The 17808-nt window shown below is 35.7% G+C and overlaps 4 protein-coding genes across 8 annotated transcripts; 2 read left to right on the plus strand and 2 right to left on the minus strand.

The window, feature by feature from the left end:
- The first annotated feature begins 2162 nt into the window (after nucleotides 1-2162).
- Nucleotides 2163-4784, plus strand: LOC122607447. Of its 5 annotated transcripts, none has more exons than XR_006325038.1 (5): nucleotides 2163-2407; nucleotides 3462-3547; nucleotides 3666-3739; nucleotides 3880-4541; nucleotides 4703-4784. XR_006325038.1 is itself a non-coding variant. In XM_043780421.1 (4 exons), the coding sequence occupies exons 3-4, from the start codon at nucleotides 3704-3706 to the stop codon at nucleotides 4468-4470; spliced, it is 627 nt and encodes a 208-aa protein (XP_043636356.1). In that variant the 5' UTR covers nucleotides 2437-3322; nucleotides 3462-3547; nucleotides 3666-3703; the 3' UTR covers nucleotides 4471-4689. The 5 variants fall into 5 exon arrangements, 1 of the variants encoding a protein (XP_043636356.1); XR_006325039.1 differs by lacking the exon at nucleotides 4703-4784 and adding an exon at nucleotides 2642-3322 and having other exon boundaries at nucleotides 3880-4689; XR_006325040.1 differs by lacking the exon at nucleotides 4703-4784 and adding an exon at nucleotides 2980-3322 and having other exon boundaries at nucleotides 3880-4689.
- LOC122607446 lies at nucleotides 4727-6916 on the plus strand. Its single transcript, XM_043780420.1, has 4 exons — nucleotides 4727-5176; nucleotides 5270-5833; nucleotides 5922-6149; nucleotides 6219-6916. Exons 1-4 carry the CDS (start codon nucleotides 4967-4969, stop codon nucleotides 6309-6311), a joined length of 1095 nt encoding a protein of 364 aa, XP_043636355.1. The 5' UTR covers nucleotides 4727-4966; the 3' UTR covers nucleotides 6312-6916.
- A 453-nt stretch (nucleotides 6917-7369) lies between these two features.
- LOC122609450 lies at nucleotides 7370-9952 on the minus strand. Its single transcript, XM_043782493.1, has 4 exons — nucleotides 9565-9952; nucleotides 8693-9462; nucleotides 7974-8613; nucleotides 7370-7833 (listed from the first exon to the last, which is right to left on the minus strand). Exons 1-4 carry the CDS (start codon nucleotides 9950-9952, stop codon nucleotides 7370-7372), a joined length of 2262 nt encoding a protein of 753 aa, XP_043638428.1.
- A 2911-nt stretch (nucleotides 9953-12863) lies between these two features.
- On the minus strand, nucleotides 12864-16196 carry LOC122606790 (pentatricopeptide repeat-containing protein At2g31400, chloroplastic). The gene is made up of 4 exons (XM_043779645.1): nucleotides 14135-16196; nucleotides 13807-14023; nucleotides 13547-13731; nucleotides 12864-13283 (listed from the first exon to the last, which is right to left on the minus strand). The coding sequence occupies exons 1-4, from the start codon at nucleotides 16018-16020 to the stop codon at nucleotides 13037-13039; spliced, it is 2535 nt and encodes an 844-aa protein (XP_043635580.1). The 5' UTR covers nucleotides 16021-16196; the 3' UTR covers nucleotides 12864-13036.
- Between the last annotated feature and the right edge of the window lie 1612 nt (nucleotides 16197-17808).

Here is a 17808-nt window from a genome sequence, read left to right on the forward strand (position 1 = left end):
TTTACAAGTAGTGTTCATTTTTATATATATATTTATATTTTTATATTTATATATCGTTATGGCTTTAATTAATTTTGAACCCATTCGATTGTGACTTCCAAACTCTTATATACGTTGACATATTGTTGAGTTGGCGCCTCTTAATTTGCTATTTATTGAAAGCGTATTTTTGTAATTTTTTTACTCACTTGTCTTTATACACATACACACACATGCACCAGCTTTCATATCTCTATACCCTTCGATATAGACAATATATATAGGGCAACAAGCCAACAAGGCTAGTCATTGGGTGAGGTTTGTGGGACGTCGTCGATGAGTTGATTCTCTTCCAACTTTTTTGGTTAATAATTGAAACTATTTTTTTTTTTTTGTCAAAATTACAAAATAATTAAATGGTTCAGATGGGCTACCCATAACGTGTCAACCATGGATAGTTAGATACAAACTTTTCTTAGTTGTCATATAACTAAGACCCTAACTAATTTCCTTGTTAAGTCCTACTTTTTGTTATGAAAATGAATTTTCATACTTTTAAACATGTATAATCTTCATATATACCTTTTTGGTCCACGACCTGCAGGGGCGAACTCAAATATGTTTAGTTGGGTGCCCATAAATCATATAGTTTTTATTAACGTAATACGTAAATAAAAAAGTTTGTTAGAATAAAATAAATTTTCTAAAATACGCCGGGTCCATGTATTTTAAATTTGGTGTCATTTTATCTTTCGTATATTCCAGGGTGAACGGTGTGTACACCGCGAATCAAGCCGGTACCAGTCAATCACCGGGTTGCACACCATTTTGCCCTACAGGTACCTAATGAGTAGGTGGCCGGTTGTCGAGTTCCTCACCAGCCTCTCTTCCTTTTCTTTTTTTTTGTCTTTTTTTGTTTCTTTTGTCTTTATTTGAACGGAGAGAGGTGGTGAGGTATTCTGTGTAGTTAGGGTAAAATTGAGTAGAAAAAGTGGGGAGTAATGGTAATAGAATTAGAGTAAAATACAACTAAACTAATGACGAAGATGTATCCTCACTTCACTTATATATGACTCTGGTGTGATAAGCAAATGGATAATGATGTTTGACCCACTCACTAAGTATTATTATACAGTATGATTTTGGTGTGATTAGCGAATGGACAATGATGTTTGACCCACTAACTTAGTATTATTAGGATCAGGAAAGATACATGATGCTTACACATTTATACATTGGTTTTATTTATATCGCAAAAAGTTGAGTTGAAAAATAGTTGTGGATTTTGTTAGAGCTTTTTAGTATGAAGAAAATAAATTGCAAATTTGTACTTAAGTTTTGGATATATTTATGACTCAATTGATCCATTACTATCCCAGAATTTTCCCATCTGGTTTCGACAAAACACGAGCAAACATATCTACTTTGAGTTTTGTCACCAAGAGTGGTTAGCATTATCAATAGAATAATCTCGTGTATTAGTTAATTGTATTCAAGCTTCTCATATATTTGAGCGTCAATCCTTTTTGACTTAGGATAGAAGTAAAGTTTTTATTTAGAATTAAAAAAAGAGACAAAATTTATGGATTCAATCCTCATCCTGAAGTCTTTTTCTACCTAAAAACAGTCTCTCTACCTAGTTACAGTCTTTATTTTATTTTTTTAAAAAGTGTTCATTTTAAAATTTTGTACATACACTAACTATAATACGGAGTAATTAATAAACATATGTAATCATACATATCTATTGGTTAAAACGGGTAATAATATAGAGAAAATAGCCTAAATAACCAAAAATCATCTCCAATATACGAAAATACCCAACTTTTTTCGAGTTTACAAAAAATACCCATAAAATCACAACTCCTCAAGGAGGAGGTGAGGATCGCAAGCATCTCTTGCGGATCGCAAGCATTCCTTGAGGATCGCAAGCATTCCTTGAGGATCGCAAGGCATGCTTGAGGATCGCAAGGAACCCTTGCGATTATCAAAGAACCCGACGACATCTAGCAATATGGAAGCAAATGGGGGCTGCTACCCAAGCCCAACATTCCTACAAATGCTCCATACATGACAAACGTGGTCCTAGTATTTTTAATTTTTATTTTCTATTTTCTCTTTATTTACATTTAATTCTGTACCGACATATCCCTAAACGACTACAGAGTAGATTTTTTGTCCCAGTTGCATTTTAAAGCCCTAGACCGCATCGCAAGCCCCTTTTCTCCCCAACCCCAAATCGCCACCTCCAATCACCACCCACGTCCACCACCATCTGCCTACGTCTGCCATAATCACCACCCACATCGGCCACCACGTTTCTCCCACTCCAAATTGCTCCCATCATCAGTACCTAGGTCGGCACCAATTGCATCGCCAGCATCACTAGCCACTTCCTCCACCACTCTCCATCCCAAATCGTTGTGTGGTAAGTTTCTCTTCTTCCATTATTCTTATGTACCACTTATTACTTAATAAATTTGTATATCTATTTCTTTTTCCATAGCTTGATTAGTTACATGTGGTATGAACGAATTATATGTTGAATTAAACATTCAGATTTCGATGAATATATAAAATGTTCACATTAAGTGTTTTATTAATTAATTGATGGACTTTTTCCAAATGATGGACTTTTATGTGGCTGAGTTGGATTTTTTAGTTGTATTTAGCATGTCATTCTAAGTGATCAAGGATCATAGCAAATTCTTTAGGACTGGGGACTTGGTTGGACGTGGTGCTTGGAATTCAGTGGGTCATAGGAGGAAATTCACATGGAGGCTTGAAAATCGTTTAGGGTGGAAGGATCTACTTTAAAAGGGAAAGAAAATTGGATTTTGTATCAAAAGCAAGAAGGTTCAATTTGGGAATCATGTCGCCTTATAGTTTACTCTCGAGGAGAGACTGAGCCACCTTGTCATTTACCTATTTTCCTAGAAGTCACAAATTTACAAAATACTAATAGTTACTGGGTTTGTTTTATGAGCTATCATTTTTCAGTTGTCAGCCAAAAGGTGCAGGACGAATCCGTTACAAAGGAATCACAAAATCACTATTTGAAATGTGCAAAACTGGATGCTTCAGTGAGCATGTGTGTGAAGGAAAAACAAAAAGCTACGTTATTTCCAATACATATAGAAGATACAACTCATAAGCAAGTAGTTACCAATGGGGAAAACAAGCATTGGTCATGGTTGTGGGAGGAAACGCATAAATATATGATATTTACAGAAGTATAGGTTGCAGACAAACTTTTTGAGTTTTGTGACTTTCAAGTTGCAAAAGAAACCGATGTATACAGCTAGTCCTGCTAGTTACTTTGAGGAGACAATGACTTTTTGGTGTAAGGCTCCTGGCGTCTTTTTAAGTGCAGACTATTATTCATCAGCCATTGACATGTGGTCTGTTGGTCTGTTTTATGTGCACAAACAAACAATAGTATAAGATGCAATGATGTTTATAAACCTTCTTCTGATACCTAGGTATGGAAGTGGTGATCAGTGGTCTGCTTTGCTGTAAAGATCATTGATGTCACCATTGGAGCAGACCGTTTTAATTCTTTAACGTCGTAAGATTTGTTATTGTTACTAAAGATGATGATTTACGCTTTGTTATTGTATCAGTAATAATAATCACTATGAATTGGCTCGGTATGATATACTTATAACTTGATCATGTATTTGTAGGCACGAGCCACACTTTCCCCGACCCCTAAAAACAGATAATGGAAGAAGAAAGTCAAGAAGCTCCACCACCTAAGGTTAGTTTAGTTATATTTGTATTATTACGGCAAACATATCATTCTTTTTTCCTTTACAACAATACTCGTATTTATTGTTAACTACTATTTTCATATATGGATTGAATCGATTAATAACATGGTTTTTTATTGTCTTTTAGGAATACATTTCGTCTTCGTTGACTTTGAGGACTAGAATGAACATAGTTAATGAAATTGCAAGGGCTCTTACACCAAGACAGAAAGAATTGTTTCAGGGTACTTGTTTTGGCCCATGGTTGCAATTACAACAAACGAGAGGAGACCCAGCTTTGACTCATCTATTTTTGCAATTACAACCAATCGGGATCCAACGTGGTGAACAGGAGTTCTGGTTCTATTTTCCACCATTTCACTATGCTCGATTTGGACGTGAAGAGTTTTGCTTAGTGACCGGCCTACGGTTCGGGCGTCATGACTCATTCGGTCCATACATCCAGAATATCCACGGCCCATTATGGGTATTTAATGTTTTTCCAGGCTACAATAGGGGTGGTGAAGGTCTGAAAGTGTCTGATTTCGAGAAAGTGTTGCAAGAAGGTCCTTCAGGTAGGTTGAGTGATATTGATTTTGTTCGACTATGCGTTATATTGCTTGTCGAGGTCGGCTTTACTGGAAAACAATCAACCCAACTTGTTAGTCCCGATATGTTATCATTGGCTGAAAATATGGAAGCATGGAACATGTTTCCATGGGGTTCATACCTCTGGTGAAAGGTATATGAACAACTATCCGGTAGTCAGGCAAAGCTTAAGGAAGCAGAGGGCCGTAAATACACTTATTTATAAGTGATAGATATACTTATTTATATTGGTATATGTATTCTTAATATTGATGGAGATTATGCCGATTGATGATGTAAGTGATAGATATACTTATTTATATTGGTATATGTATTCTTAATATTTGAAGTCGACTTAGAATATATTGTTGATATGTTGATGGTTTGTGGATGGGCCACAACTGACATTGATACCCACAGAGGGTGAGGCGGCGAGTGATTGGTGGCAAGCTAGTAAACGCTTTTTTGATGGGGTTGATGACGAGGATTCCCCAGCATTTCAGGTTCAAGGTTCTGATCCACCCCAGCACTGAGATGTATCACCACCTTCTCAACATAATCGTCAACCCAATTCTCCACCATCATCTTTTCTTCACCGTGATCAACCCAATTCTCCACCATCATCATCTCCCACAAGACCAGAAAAGATGCCATGCATGCATTATCTTCCTCTCTCTCCACAAGGCAATCATGTGACATCCACTGACCCCGAGATACGTGCTTTGCGGGACGACTTACGATCTTTACAGAACGAGGTGATTGCTTTACGACCATTACGGGACGAGGTGCGTTCTTTGCGAGAGAAGGTTTGTGCTTTGGAGGCGAATGTCACTGCTCTACAGTCGCTAGACGACGCGGTATAGTTTATTTCAACATTTATTTATGTATTTATAATTGAATATACATTAATTTTGATATTGGTTTATGTACTTGACTTTATGTATTTGCAGGAAATGGATGACATTTGCTATTCTGAGCCAGACCAGCCATCTGCATTCGTTGTTCGTTCTGTAAGACAGGGTTTACGCCCCAAACATGTTGGACAACAATTAAGATCTCCATACACGACAAGACATTTCAGACGACGCCACAAGAAAAAGGAAGCTCCTAATGATGAGTACCATGTTAAATGTGGTGAGCCAAAACCCATTCCTACTTCTCAGGCACCTCCCGTTCCACAGGCACCTCCCGTTCCACAGGCACCTGTTATTCAACTAGGAGTTATTTGTCGATTGCCCAGAGAGTATAGAGATACTAGTTACATTCAAAAAATAGATTGGGCCACATATCAGTTACCCAAAAGTACCATTAGTATGGATGATCGGTTCAAATTGGTAGAGACAATTGAGGATAACTCCCTTTGGGCAAGAACTCCAGTCGAATTTTATCTACATGAGCGGGGCCAAGGATGTTATGTTGACTCTTCTCAACACCGTCTACGCCATATTCGTCTTGATCGTAAATGGTGGGGTATTTTATTAGGGGTAGAAGAATGTGGTTATCTCGAGACAAGTGTAAGTATTATATATATATATATTATATGTCTTTATTATTTTAATATAATGTAATAATCAATATGCTTTTCTATCATATTTCAAATAGCATATCGATGTATGGAGAACTCGAGTTTTGATTGGGAGGAGCAAAACAAGGCTGAGATCAATGCAAATGAATGATGGTGAAGAACGGAAAGAGCTTGAATCAAAAATACGTTGGACTATCATGCCTCCATCCTTTATGGATTGTGAGTTATATGTTGGGACACCAGAGTCATATATTCTCGCTGATGGCTATTGTTCGCTTCATGCTGCATGGTGGATAGTTGATAAGGTTAGCTTACAATTTTTTCAACACATATGTATCAAATCAATTAGTATTTATTTAAAGATCTATTTGTAGGTGTTTATCCCCATGTGTGCAAAACACCATTGGTTTCTTATTGAGCTACAACTTCCGTCGTTTAAGGTGATAGTCTATAATAGCTTCAATTGATACTATAAGGATAAGGAATTGGACGGACTAATAGTGCCAAAATTGAGTAAACATCTACCAAAGTACTTGAATAACATCCGTTATTGGAAGAATTTAGGAATTAAAGAGCCAAAAAAGATATCGATTACCATCTATAAAGACGAGAGTGTGCCTCAACATGCTAAGGATAAAGGGGACTGTGGTGTATTCGTTTGCATGTTTTTGGAGCAGATTTGTCTTAGATACGAGAAACCTAAACTCAAGTGTGGTATGACGAGTGCTTTAGGAGGGTTGGCTTACCGTCATTACATGGCAGCTGCCATATATGTCGCGCGTCTTCTACCAGCGGATTATAAAGATGCATAATGTCTTCTATTGCAGGATTGGCCTTGTCTTGAATGGTTACTATGCTTCCATTGCATAATGTCTTCTATGTACATTTTGTCGTCATTTTAGTTGTTTGTATGTAGTTGATGATCTGATCTTTAGCTAAGCTTTAATATATATGAGACAGGCTAGCTTAGTTGTATTTGGGCTGTTTGAAATGTTTCACCAGTTTTTGGGCTGTTTTTAGTTGTATTTCAGCAAGTTTGAAATGTTTGCAGCAGGTTTTCAGCAGATTTTTTCGCAGTTTTGGGTTGTTTTTAGTTTTATTTCAGCAAGATTGAACTGTTTTCAACAAGTTTTAGCAGTTTGGGCTGTTTTTTTGCTGTTTTTAGCTGCATTTCAGCAAGTTTGAACTGTTTTCAGCAATTTTCAACAGTTTTGGGCTGTTTTTTTTGTTGTTGTTTATAGCTAACCACAAATTTATAGTTGGATAAATGACAACATAAGTTCAAATAGGACCTAACAAGTTCGATAACAACATAACTTTAATACTTAATACAAACTTTGCATCTAAAAGTCACTCAAGTCCCAAAAGGTGATGAGTGTGATTTTGACTTTGGTTGGGATCTCGATTTCCCTTTACTTGCCGCCGAATGAACTTTTGATTTTGACGAAGATCCATATTTTGTGGGTGGAGGAAAAGATGTTTGTGATGGCATCGGTGCTCCACATGTCATCCTTGTATGACCACGTTACTTACAACGACTACATGTCGGGTTTTTCTTCTCCTCACCCTTAGACGGAATACGATCACGATTTTTGGGGCGGCCAAGTAGCCTTCTGTCCATAACCGGTGGCAAAACTGTTTGTAAGTCATCTGGTATCTCCCATTCAGATGGATGTGGTATGGGATAGACAATCTCGGCATACGTCTGACGATATGCTTTTGAAGTGTAACACTCCATAGCATATACACTTGAATCATCTTGGTTTAGATGAAGAGCAACTTTTATAACATGACCACATGGAAAACCAGAAGTTTGCCATTTTCCACAAGTACACGTCTTTGCATCTAGATCGACAAGTCCATTCAAGTTATGATCTATAACTTCAAACAATGTGTTGGAACATGGTTCAACTCTCCAAGAAGTTGACTTCACAACACGTTTTGCAATCTTTTTTTCAGTCCATGGTGTAACACGACGTTCAAATGATTCTGTACATTTAAAGAAGTAATTTACTTACTAAAATCTATTATCATTTATATAATAATAATAATAATGATAATAATAATAATAATAATAATAATAATAATAATAATAATAATAATAAGTGAGAAAGTTAAACAAATAATACCTGCAACATTTCTTTTCCTATAATACCACTCTTGAAGAGATGCGCGGAAAAACTCCATTAACATAGTAATGGGTAATTTCCTTGAATGGCGACTTAGAGAGTTGATTGATGCTGCACTATTAGATGTCATGAAACCATACCTTGCTCCAAGAGCGTGTACTCTTGACCATCTTTCAAACCCAATAGCTTCTAGTGTTTGGGAAGACTCGGGCATAACATGTCTCAAACGATTTATATGTCTATTAAAATCCACTTCTCGATAAGCTTTCACCGCTTTCCAATATGTCCATTGATGATGTTTTATACCAGGAGACCTTGGTTTTAGATTTCTATACAAATGAACAGCACAAAGTCCATGAAAGGCATTTAGAAAGCACCTTCTAATAGCCATATCAATTGAGTTTGCCCTATCGGATTTGATTGTCAAATTGCTAACCGTACCTATGCAATCCCTAAGATGCCCCATAAACCATGTCCACGAATCAGAGGTTTCAGATTTGCCAACCCCATAAGCTATTGGTAGTATCCCGTTATTAGCATCCATGCCTACTGCTAATAAGTTCGTTCCAAGATATCGACCTTTTAGATGTGCCGCATCAACTATAATAACTGGCCGCAAGAAAGAAACAAACGAACGTATCTACAAAAGAATAAATCATTTAGATTTGAACAAGTAGTTAAAGTAAAAACATGTGAAAAAGTTATATTGATTTACTAACCGCTGCACCAATGGCGATAAACAATAACTCAAAACGTCCATCTCTATCTGTTTTGATATGAGTTACCGAACCGGGATTTTTCAACTTTAAATTGTGACAATAAGCTGGAAGTTGGGCAAACGATGCTTCTGGTGACCCCCTCAACAGTTCCAAGGCATAACACTTGGCTCTCCAAGCTTGAGAATATGAGATATTAATCTTGAACCGAGCATTTATGTCAGTCATAATCTCATGACCCCTATATACCCTTCCTTTCACAAACATTAACTCCGCCAAAAATCCACCCAACACCTTTTTGTTTGCTTGTCTATGGTGAGGATAAAGTTGAGTTCTTGAACAAGTATGTTGATCAATGAATGTAGTGACTTGAAACATTTCACAATTTTTTACCCTCCTTGACATCATACGCCACGTACAACCTTGTTGATCAATTTTACACTTTGTTTCAAAACGATCTTTATCTGATCTCGAAACAACTAGTTGGCAGCCATCTTCCACACATTTCGTATACAAAGCTATCTTCAAGTCTTCTTTTGTATCAAAACAATCACCTTTCTTGATACGAACAACTCTGGTGTAAAAATCAACAGGTATCTTTACCAAGTCTTCTTCTGGTATTGGAAGTAATTCTGGCATATTCCAATAGTACTCACGTGGTTCTTGTTTAGCATCCCAAGCTTTCTTGTCACAAACTTTGTTTTTCTTTTCTTCATGGACTTCTTCTTTTTCAGCGACTTCTTCATCATCATCATCTTCATTTACATCTTTTTCTGGGTTATATGAATTAAAAAATGGGTGTTCAATAGTTTCTTTCACATCAATATCCTCCCCATCATTATCATCATCATCACCACCACCATCACCACCACAACCATCATCATCATCATCATCAATGACTTGTTCCTCGACATGAAGTGTTTCTTTTTGTTCACTTTTACCAAAAAACCAATCTGAATCTTCTTTAAGATCATCATATTGACTAATATCAAAATATTTATTTGGGGTTGGATCAAAAGATTGTGGATTTTGGTAATGTTGCAGATTTTGAATGGGTTGACTACGAAAATGATGAGAAATTTGTTGGTGATTAAATTGTTGTGGAACCATGAAATTTTGATTATGATAATTATTTAGTTGTGCATTGCCATAAACGGGAGCTGAAGAACTTACTTGATTACTTCCCGTTCCAGATCCAATTTCAGTACTTCTAGATTGAACACACAATGTAACAATATCATCACCAACACCAATATAACTCATGAATCGATCAACATCTTCATTATCGTTTATCAAGTAAACTTTACCATTTTTCAAATAAGTTAGACTCACCTCACTTTCAAGAGCTAAACTTAACTTTTTTGCAACATGTAAAATTAACTTTTTGTAAGTTAATTTTTTAACGGGGCAATTTTAGTGAACGATTCATAGAGTTTGTATACTGTAAACCACCATTTATGTTCTCCCAAGACCCTCCATAACACAAATCTATCCAAACGTTGTTTGTTTCCATTACTAAATAAAAACTAATTTAAATACTAAATATTTTAGCTAAGAAAAACATACCTTTTACTTTGCAAATTGAAAAAAAATAAATTATGGTGTTGTTTATCATAAAAAAAAATACATGAACATCCTGATTGCTTTTTATCCTAACACTTACAAGAAAATCTCATAAAAAATCCTATCCATAAGTCAAAAAAAGTCAAAATCGCAAGCACTCCTTGCGGATCGCAAGCATCTCTTGCGGATCGCAAGCACTGCTTGAGGATCGCAAGGACTGCTTGAGGATCGCAAACAGTCCTTGCGATCCTCAAGCAGTGCTTGCGATCCGCAAGAGATGCTTGCGATCCTCACCTCCTCCTTGAGGAGTTGCAATTTTATGGGTATTTTTTGTAAACTCGAAAAAAGTTGGGTATTTTCGTATATTGGAGATGATTTTTGGTCATCTAGGTTATTTTCTCTAATATATATTGTTAATGATGTAATTTAAGATCATTTGGTGTATTTAGTATAATATATTTTTCTTTAAGAAAAACCGGTAATAATATACAAAAGATAATGACATATCAATTTAATTGATATGTCTAATAATAAGATGATAACATTTAAAAATTTTAAAAAATAAAATTAAAAAAAATAAAAATGAAATACACATGTCAAAAGTTTAAAATTTTAAACTGATTTTTAATGTATATATTAGATCTATTTATCATTTTTCATATACAAAACATAAATTGTATGTACACTATGTTCCAAGTTGTATATTTTTTTTGAAAGGTGAATTTCGTTTTGGAATTTCGTGTCGCAATTCGACAACGGGAGGTCTAACATACGATGTCTTAATCGGGTCCGTGTTAGAAAACTCCCTCGAAGTAAAAATGCCTATTTTAAATATTCGATGGGGGAAAACTCCCTGCTAATCCGCCCGAAGCACTGAAACATGTTTATTTGGGCCTATATGAACTTTGGGCCTGACACATAGGTTACATCCAATATATCAAATCATCCAACAGCACATATAAAATCACAACCGACGACAAGCCAACGGCCTGAGATCCAATCTATTCTGTTCTGTTCTCACATGTTTCTTCGGAGAAATTTAGAAAAGCCGTATTTCGTGTTTGTGTGTGAATCTAAGGATACTTTAAATCTCATCGTCACCCAACAGTTTTTCAGATCACTAAAATATCGAGCTTAATATAATATATTGAGCTCGTATTTGTTTTAGCTTGTTTTATGGGCTTATTGGTTTATTGATATATATATATATATATATATATATTTGGGAAATTGAGCTTTGCTAATTTCTTTGATTTTTGAGATATCAATAAATTGATAAGCCCAGAAAATAAGATAATTTATAAATTGTTGGGCAATTAATGTGTGTTTGTATACACATATATGTATATTCGTTAGATTCACGCACAAACTCGTAATATGTCTTTTCATTTGCATACGATTAAAAATATTGTTTGCGTTGCCAGTTATCAACCTTTTATTGGGTAAGAATATTTTTTATTTATTATATCCATATTTGGTAATATCTGTTACTGGTCTATGGTTGTTATTTGTAGGCGAATATTTTGTTTAGACAGAAATATTTTGTTATCAAACGGGGTTGGTGGCCCATGGGTCATGTCTTTGACTTTGGGAAGTTCAAACAGCGTCTCACTCTCTATATTTGTGGGGTGGATTGTTGGGCGATTTTTGGAAAGTCCTACGCTGCATCCTAAGCATTTGTGTAGTTTAGGAGCAGGAGTAGGATTGTCAGCTCTAAAAAAAACTTACTTATAGTACTAATAACTGTCCTAAAGAGTTGCATTAGTAGTGTTAATATAGTAAGATCGACAATAGTTTTAGTCGAAATGAGTAGTTAATTGTTAGAGCAAATTTTCCATTCTATGTGCCGGTTCATAGGGTTTTGGTTTGTTTTTCTTTACTAAAATCTCATGCGGAATTATACAAACATACTTGGAGCGAGTTCATTTAGGTAGTAGAATAATGTGGTAATGCTTACGAGAGAGAACATAGAATAGGTATGATTATAACGAGATCAAGATCGAATACAACTTTTGCCAATAATGAGGAACGACCTGAGATGTTGCATTAACCTTTTACGTTGTCATTTGTAGTGGTTAAAAACTTCCATAGCCACATGAAGTTGTATCCGCCGCCACCACCACCCCCTCCAAAACCTCCATTTCCTGTTCCATACCCACCACCCCATCCGCCTCCAAATCCACCTCCCCAACCACCACCAAATCCTCCGACAACACTAACTTCATTGACACTTCCTTTATCAATTTGTCGCCCTTTCACTACTACCAGCAGCATGATAGTTGACATCAGTAGGATTCTATAAACGCCTGCCATAAATCACTCGTTTTGTGAAACCAAGCCTGCTACCGAATGTAATTATGTTTCTGTCCTGGTTAACAGACGCATTTATATACAGAATGGTTTGTGTACAACTATTTAATGTTACGGTTGAGTAATGAACGATCTTGTTTTAATGTCTTTCATTAATTCTTATTCACGTGTAACAAGAAATGAGCACAATGGGTTCTGTATCTCCATGATAGATACATTGATGTTTGCTTGTACTCAAAATCATTGACATAAATTATTATTGAGCAAATGAAAAGTAAAGCACAGTAATAAACAATGAAAATGAGACGCAACTTTAAAACATATTTACTGTTTTAATTAAGTTCAATTTACATTGATAAATGGTTCATTGTATTACCATTTACCACTCTTACAATCCGTTCCCCTTTATAACACAAAATTACCACCGAAAGGCAGAAAGTGGGGGGGTATAAATAAACACACAATACTTGAATACTATAATAAAAGTGGTTGCAAATTTGCGGTTTTAGGGTAAGCTCTGTCGTCTTGAAGAACAAGCAACTTTGGGGTGTTTGATTCTCTCATCCAGGCAGCTACCATGGGCCCAGGTGATATGAACCTGCCGATATTAGATGTGGCAATCCTAAAAGGAGAACCCATGCTGCCAAGAAGAGCTTCAATGGCTCTTTTAAGCGCACAATCGCCTACTACTTTGCTGTGCTTACCCCATCCTGTTAAAATGCTGCATCAACGATGAAAACCAGAAATGCATCATGCATATATTTCACTCAGTATGAAAGTAATCCAAGTATATTCAAATGCATAACGATTTTCCTTCTAAAAATTCAACTTATTATGTAATTCTAGTTATTTGGCAAATAAATTTATCAAGATACAAATAAATTGTTTTGGCAGGTCTACCGAGTCGTTTTGACTAGTTACTCAACCTACCAAACTAGCCCATTTTGCCATAAATAATTGTTCACAAAATAATAAGAAAGCTACCTCAATAGATTTGGCAATTCATGGCCTTCATAAACAATTGAGCATATATTTAGCAACCAGGCGTGAACCATGGCTCGAGCAGCACCAGAAGACATGAGATGTAAATCCAAGCAAGAATCAGACCACGTGTTCTCCCATACTTGTCTGCGCGTCCCTTCAAGGACTACCAGTTGGGCACCTCGTTTCTAAATAATTACAGCATCAATAAATATAAAATTACCCAAGTAACACTAATTCTAATCAAACAAGTAGTTGATTACCTGTCCAAAATGCCATAGCATGTCGGTCAAAGCATTATAGAAGGCGGATGCAGTTGAAGAATCCATACGTTTCACCTCATCAAAAAGAGAGAGAGCATGAACCCATACGTTTTCTCGATGACCCATCAGTAGCCCATGTGCCACTCCATACACTTGGTTATCAAATAAACGCAGTTCTTCCAACAATAATGAAGCTTCTTCAAATGTACTGCAGCGGCTGCAAAAGATATACGTTGTGACACAGGTGTTACGATTGTTTTTTGGAAACAAGGAAAAATATTTTTTTAATGAATTGGTGAAAGGTAGGGATTACTGGATTAGTGCCAACCTGCAAGCATTTAGAATAGCCGAAAATGTGACCACGTTTGGTTTAATTTCCATCTCATGCATCTTCCGAAAAACTCCCAAGACACATATTATCTCCTTTCTTCCCTTGCCACCCTTCTCAACAATATTCAAATTCCCATAAGCCAACTGCTCAAAAACCTTGATAATCCTATCTTCGTCTCTGTTATCAGGTCTTTTATCACCGTTTGCTAGACACTGGATCTCTTGTTTGTGATCAATCGCAAAACCAACATCTGTCGACTGACCAAAAGCGTTGATGATGGAATTGTAAGTGACAACATTTGGTTGAATCCCTTTTTTAGTCATCTCGTCGAGCAATAAAGCAGAAGATTCAACAAACCCTTTCTTACACAAAGAATCAATTATTTCACTGTAGAAAACAACATCGGCCTTCAAACCTTCTTTCTTAAACTCCTTGTACATTTCTGTAGCCTCTTGGTATAACCCGCCTTTTAAATACACACTAATTAGAGTCGAGTAAGTCAATAAGTTAGCAGGAATCCGTTCGGTTTTCATCCTTTTGAACAACTCTTTAACCTTATCGTATCTCCCCTGCTTCCCAAACCCATCAAGAAGAGCATTGTAAGTCACAACGTCTTTTCTAAAACCCGTATTTTCCATTTCTTTAACGACATTTAAAGCTTCTTCAAACCGACCCAAACTAGCATAAATAGCCAAAAGATTATTATAAGAAACCCGGTCAAGACGAATGTTGGCATACTTCATTTCACTAACCAAACTTAACGCTTGATCCAGCCTCCCGGATTTAGCACACCCACGAATCACCGTACTATAAGTGACCTCATTAGGCATAATATTCTTAGTAGGCATTTCCGCCATTATCTGAAAAGCAGAATCCATATGTCCGCCACTCGAAGCAACATCCAAAAGCGTATTATAAGTATAAATATCCGGCTCAATCCCTCTATAACTCATTTCGTTAAACAAATTCATCGCCTTCTCCCACAACCCACCACCACTACAAACGGCAAGCAACGAATTATAAGTAATCCTATCGGGCTGAAACCCATTACTCAACATATCATCAAATATCTCCGAAGCCCGTTTAAAATCAGCCCCACCCTTCCCACAAGCGTCAATCAACGCGTTATAGGTAACAAGATTCGGTTTCAACCCTGACAACTTCATGGTTTCAAAAACCTTAATAGCATCATCACATAACCCGCTTTTCGCATAAGCACTAATTAAAGCAGAATAAGCATAAACAGTGTTTCCATATCCTTCACTGACAGCAGTCTCAAACACTTTTTTCGCTAATTCGACTTTACCTAACCTACCAAGGACACTAATAACAGAACTAGCTAGTTTCCCCTGTTCGGTTCTACGTCTTTCGCGAGAAACCGCGAATTCGAAACAATGTATAGCCATAGACCATTCATTTCTATTACCTAATTCTCTTAACAAGAAATTATAATCATCAGAACCATATAATTTATTTTGAAAATTAATCAAAACAGATTCAACTAACCGATCATCACCACTACACCGAATCAATTCATGTAAAGCATCTTCAGCCAAAACCGAATGCCGGCTTGACCCGTTTGTCTTGACCCGACCGAAATGCATCTTGGAAACAAACCGGGTCGACCTCCGGCCCGAAAAATCCGCAGCAAGTTCGGATTTTGATGATATGGGTATGTAACTAGGGGGAAGATAAGCCGACCCAGATGAAGAAACGGTGCCGGGTACGGCTGCCGGCGGTTTACTGGAAGCTCCGGCGGCGGCTCCGGCGGGTTTTCTTTGAACTGGTTGGCGGCGGTGGTGGTGGTGGTTTTGGATGGGTTGGATACGGTGGTTTTGGTATGGCTTTGCGGTGGTCAAAGTGGGTGGTGTTGATGATGCCATGACTGGATAAGATGACGGTGATGATTAGGGTTTGATGATGATGATGATGATGATGATGATAAAGATAGATAGATAGATAGATACAGGGATGATAAATGTATAGATTAGGTGTGAGAGAGGGAGTGTTTGTGTGTGTGTGTGTTTGTGTTACATTGGAATATTCACCAAAAACATAAAAGTTAAAATGAGCTGAGTTTTAGTCAACAAGAGTTGTATATAACAGTGTACTACACTATCTATAAGATTTATATATATATATATATATTTTTTATTATTGTTTGTTTTTTAGTTTTGATACTTTTAAGTTTAGGTTATGCTATTTTTGGGCATACAAAATGGTAGCTATTTTGAATTTCTTTTTCTTTAAATTATCGAAGTAATTTACAGTTTGATGCATTATTAGTCATTTCATTTTTAAACAAAACATCGATAATCATTTTTGTTTCATGGTTGGTTCACAGATACATAGCCGATTAGCCGTTAATAAGAATCCATTAAGTGATCACGAACCGTTCACTATTTTACATAATGTCATTCGATATTTCTTATTCTTTTATAATCTCATCATTCTAACAAGTTTATATCTCATTTTATTTCTTCCTTCTTTTAAAAAAAACGAGAGTAAGTACCCGTACATTGCGGCGGTGAGATGGTGGAAGTGATAAGTAATAAAGTGTGATAGGTCATAGAGTGTGATAGTCAAATGTCTTAACCGTACGGGCTTCACCTTCAAATTTAAAATATAGTATTATTTGCATATAATATATAAACACACAACAAAATAAACCGCGTTCCTTGCATAGTATTTCGAAAGCATCTATTATACATAAAACTACATTACATGTTTGTATTTTGTATTTATATATGACTTACTTCCATTAAAGCTCTGTCTTGTTTGTTGGTCACCTAAAACAACATTTGTAAGTGTTTCACAAGTTAAAAATAAATAAATATATTTACCGATAAACTAAAACAAGATTGAGATGTTTTTTAAATAACACGTGGTGTAATCCTTGATCGACACGTGTTCTTTTAATTTATTTTTTCTAAATCAGCTTTTTTTATTGTATATAGATTCAATTTCCTTATTAGACTTAGAATTAAACTCTAATAATTGGCTTGTTAATACAAAACAAACATTATAACCTTATTTGATTGATCGTTCTATCGTTAATAAATTGTCTCTTTTTCTTTCTCAATTTTTCAACTCTTATTACTTATATTACTTATAAGTTATAACAAGTTAACAAGTTATTAACATGAAGACTTCAAAATTTGAGTTTACGATCCGAAATAACAAGGTTATTTGTTATTTTTATAAATTCCGATTATGATATGATTCTAAAAATTTAAGGTAAATCCAAAATACTAACTAAACATATATTATATTTATCATTACCGTTTATTACTCCGTATAATTTTGCTTCGATCATTAGTTTACTTTAATCACAATTTATTTAATACTCATGAATCATGTATGAGTCAGAGTCAGTCCAGAAGATTTGGATACTCAGGACAAGATGATATAATTTGTGCCAATGTAAAAGAAGTAGTAATACAACCCAATTTTTTGAAGGGTTGGAACCTAGTCAAGCTAAACGGCTCATCCCACACCGATTTTACTAAATATATATAGTTATGAAATATATAAATATTTTAACGAAATTCATATGAACTAATGTATAAACAATTATAAAATTTATGAAATGATACTACAAAATATATATTACATTTCTATATCATATTATTAAACTCCAAATATATATATATATATATATATATTTGATT

This window comes from Erigeron canadensis, chromosome 7 (genome assembly GCF_010389155.1).
Source record: "Erigeron canadensis isolate Cc75 chromosome 7, C_canadensis_v1, whole genome shotgun sequence".
Taxonomy (NCBI): domain Eukaryota; kingdom Viridiplantae; phylum Streptophyta; class Magnoliopsida; order Asterales; family Asteraceae; genus Erigeron; species Erigeron canadensis.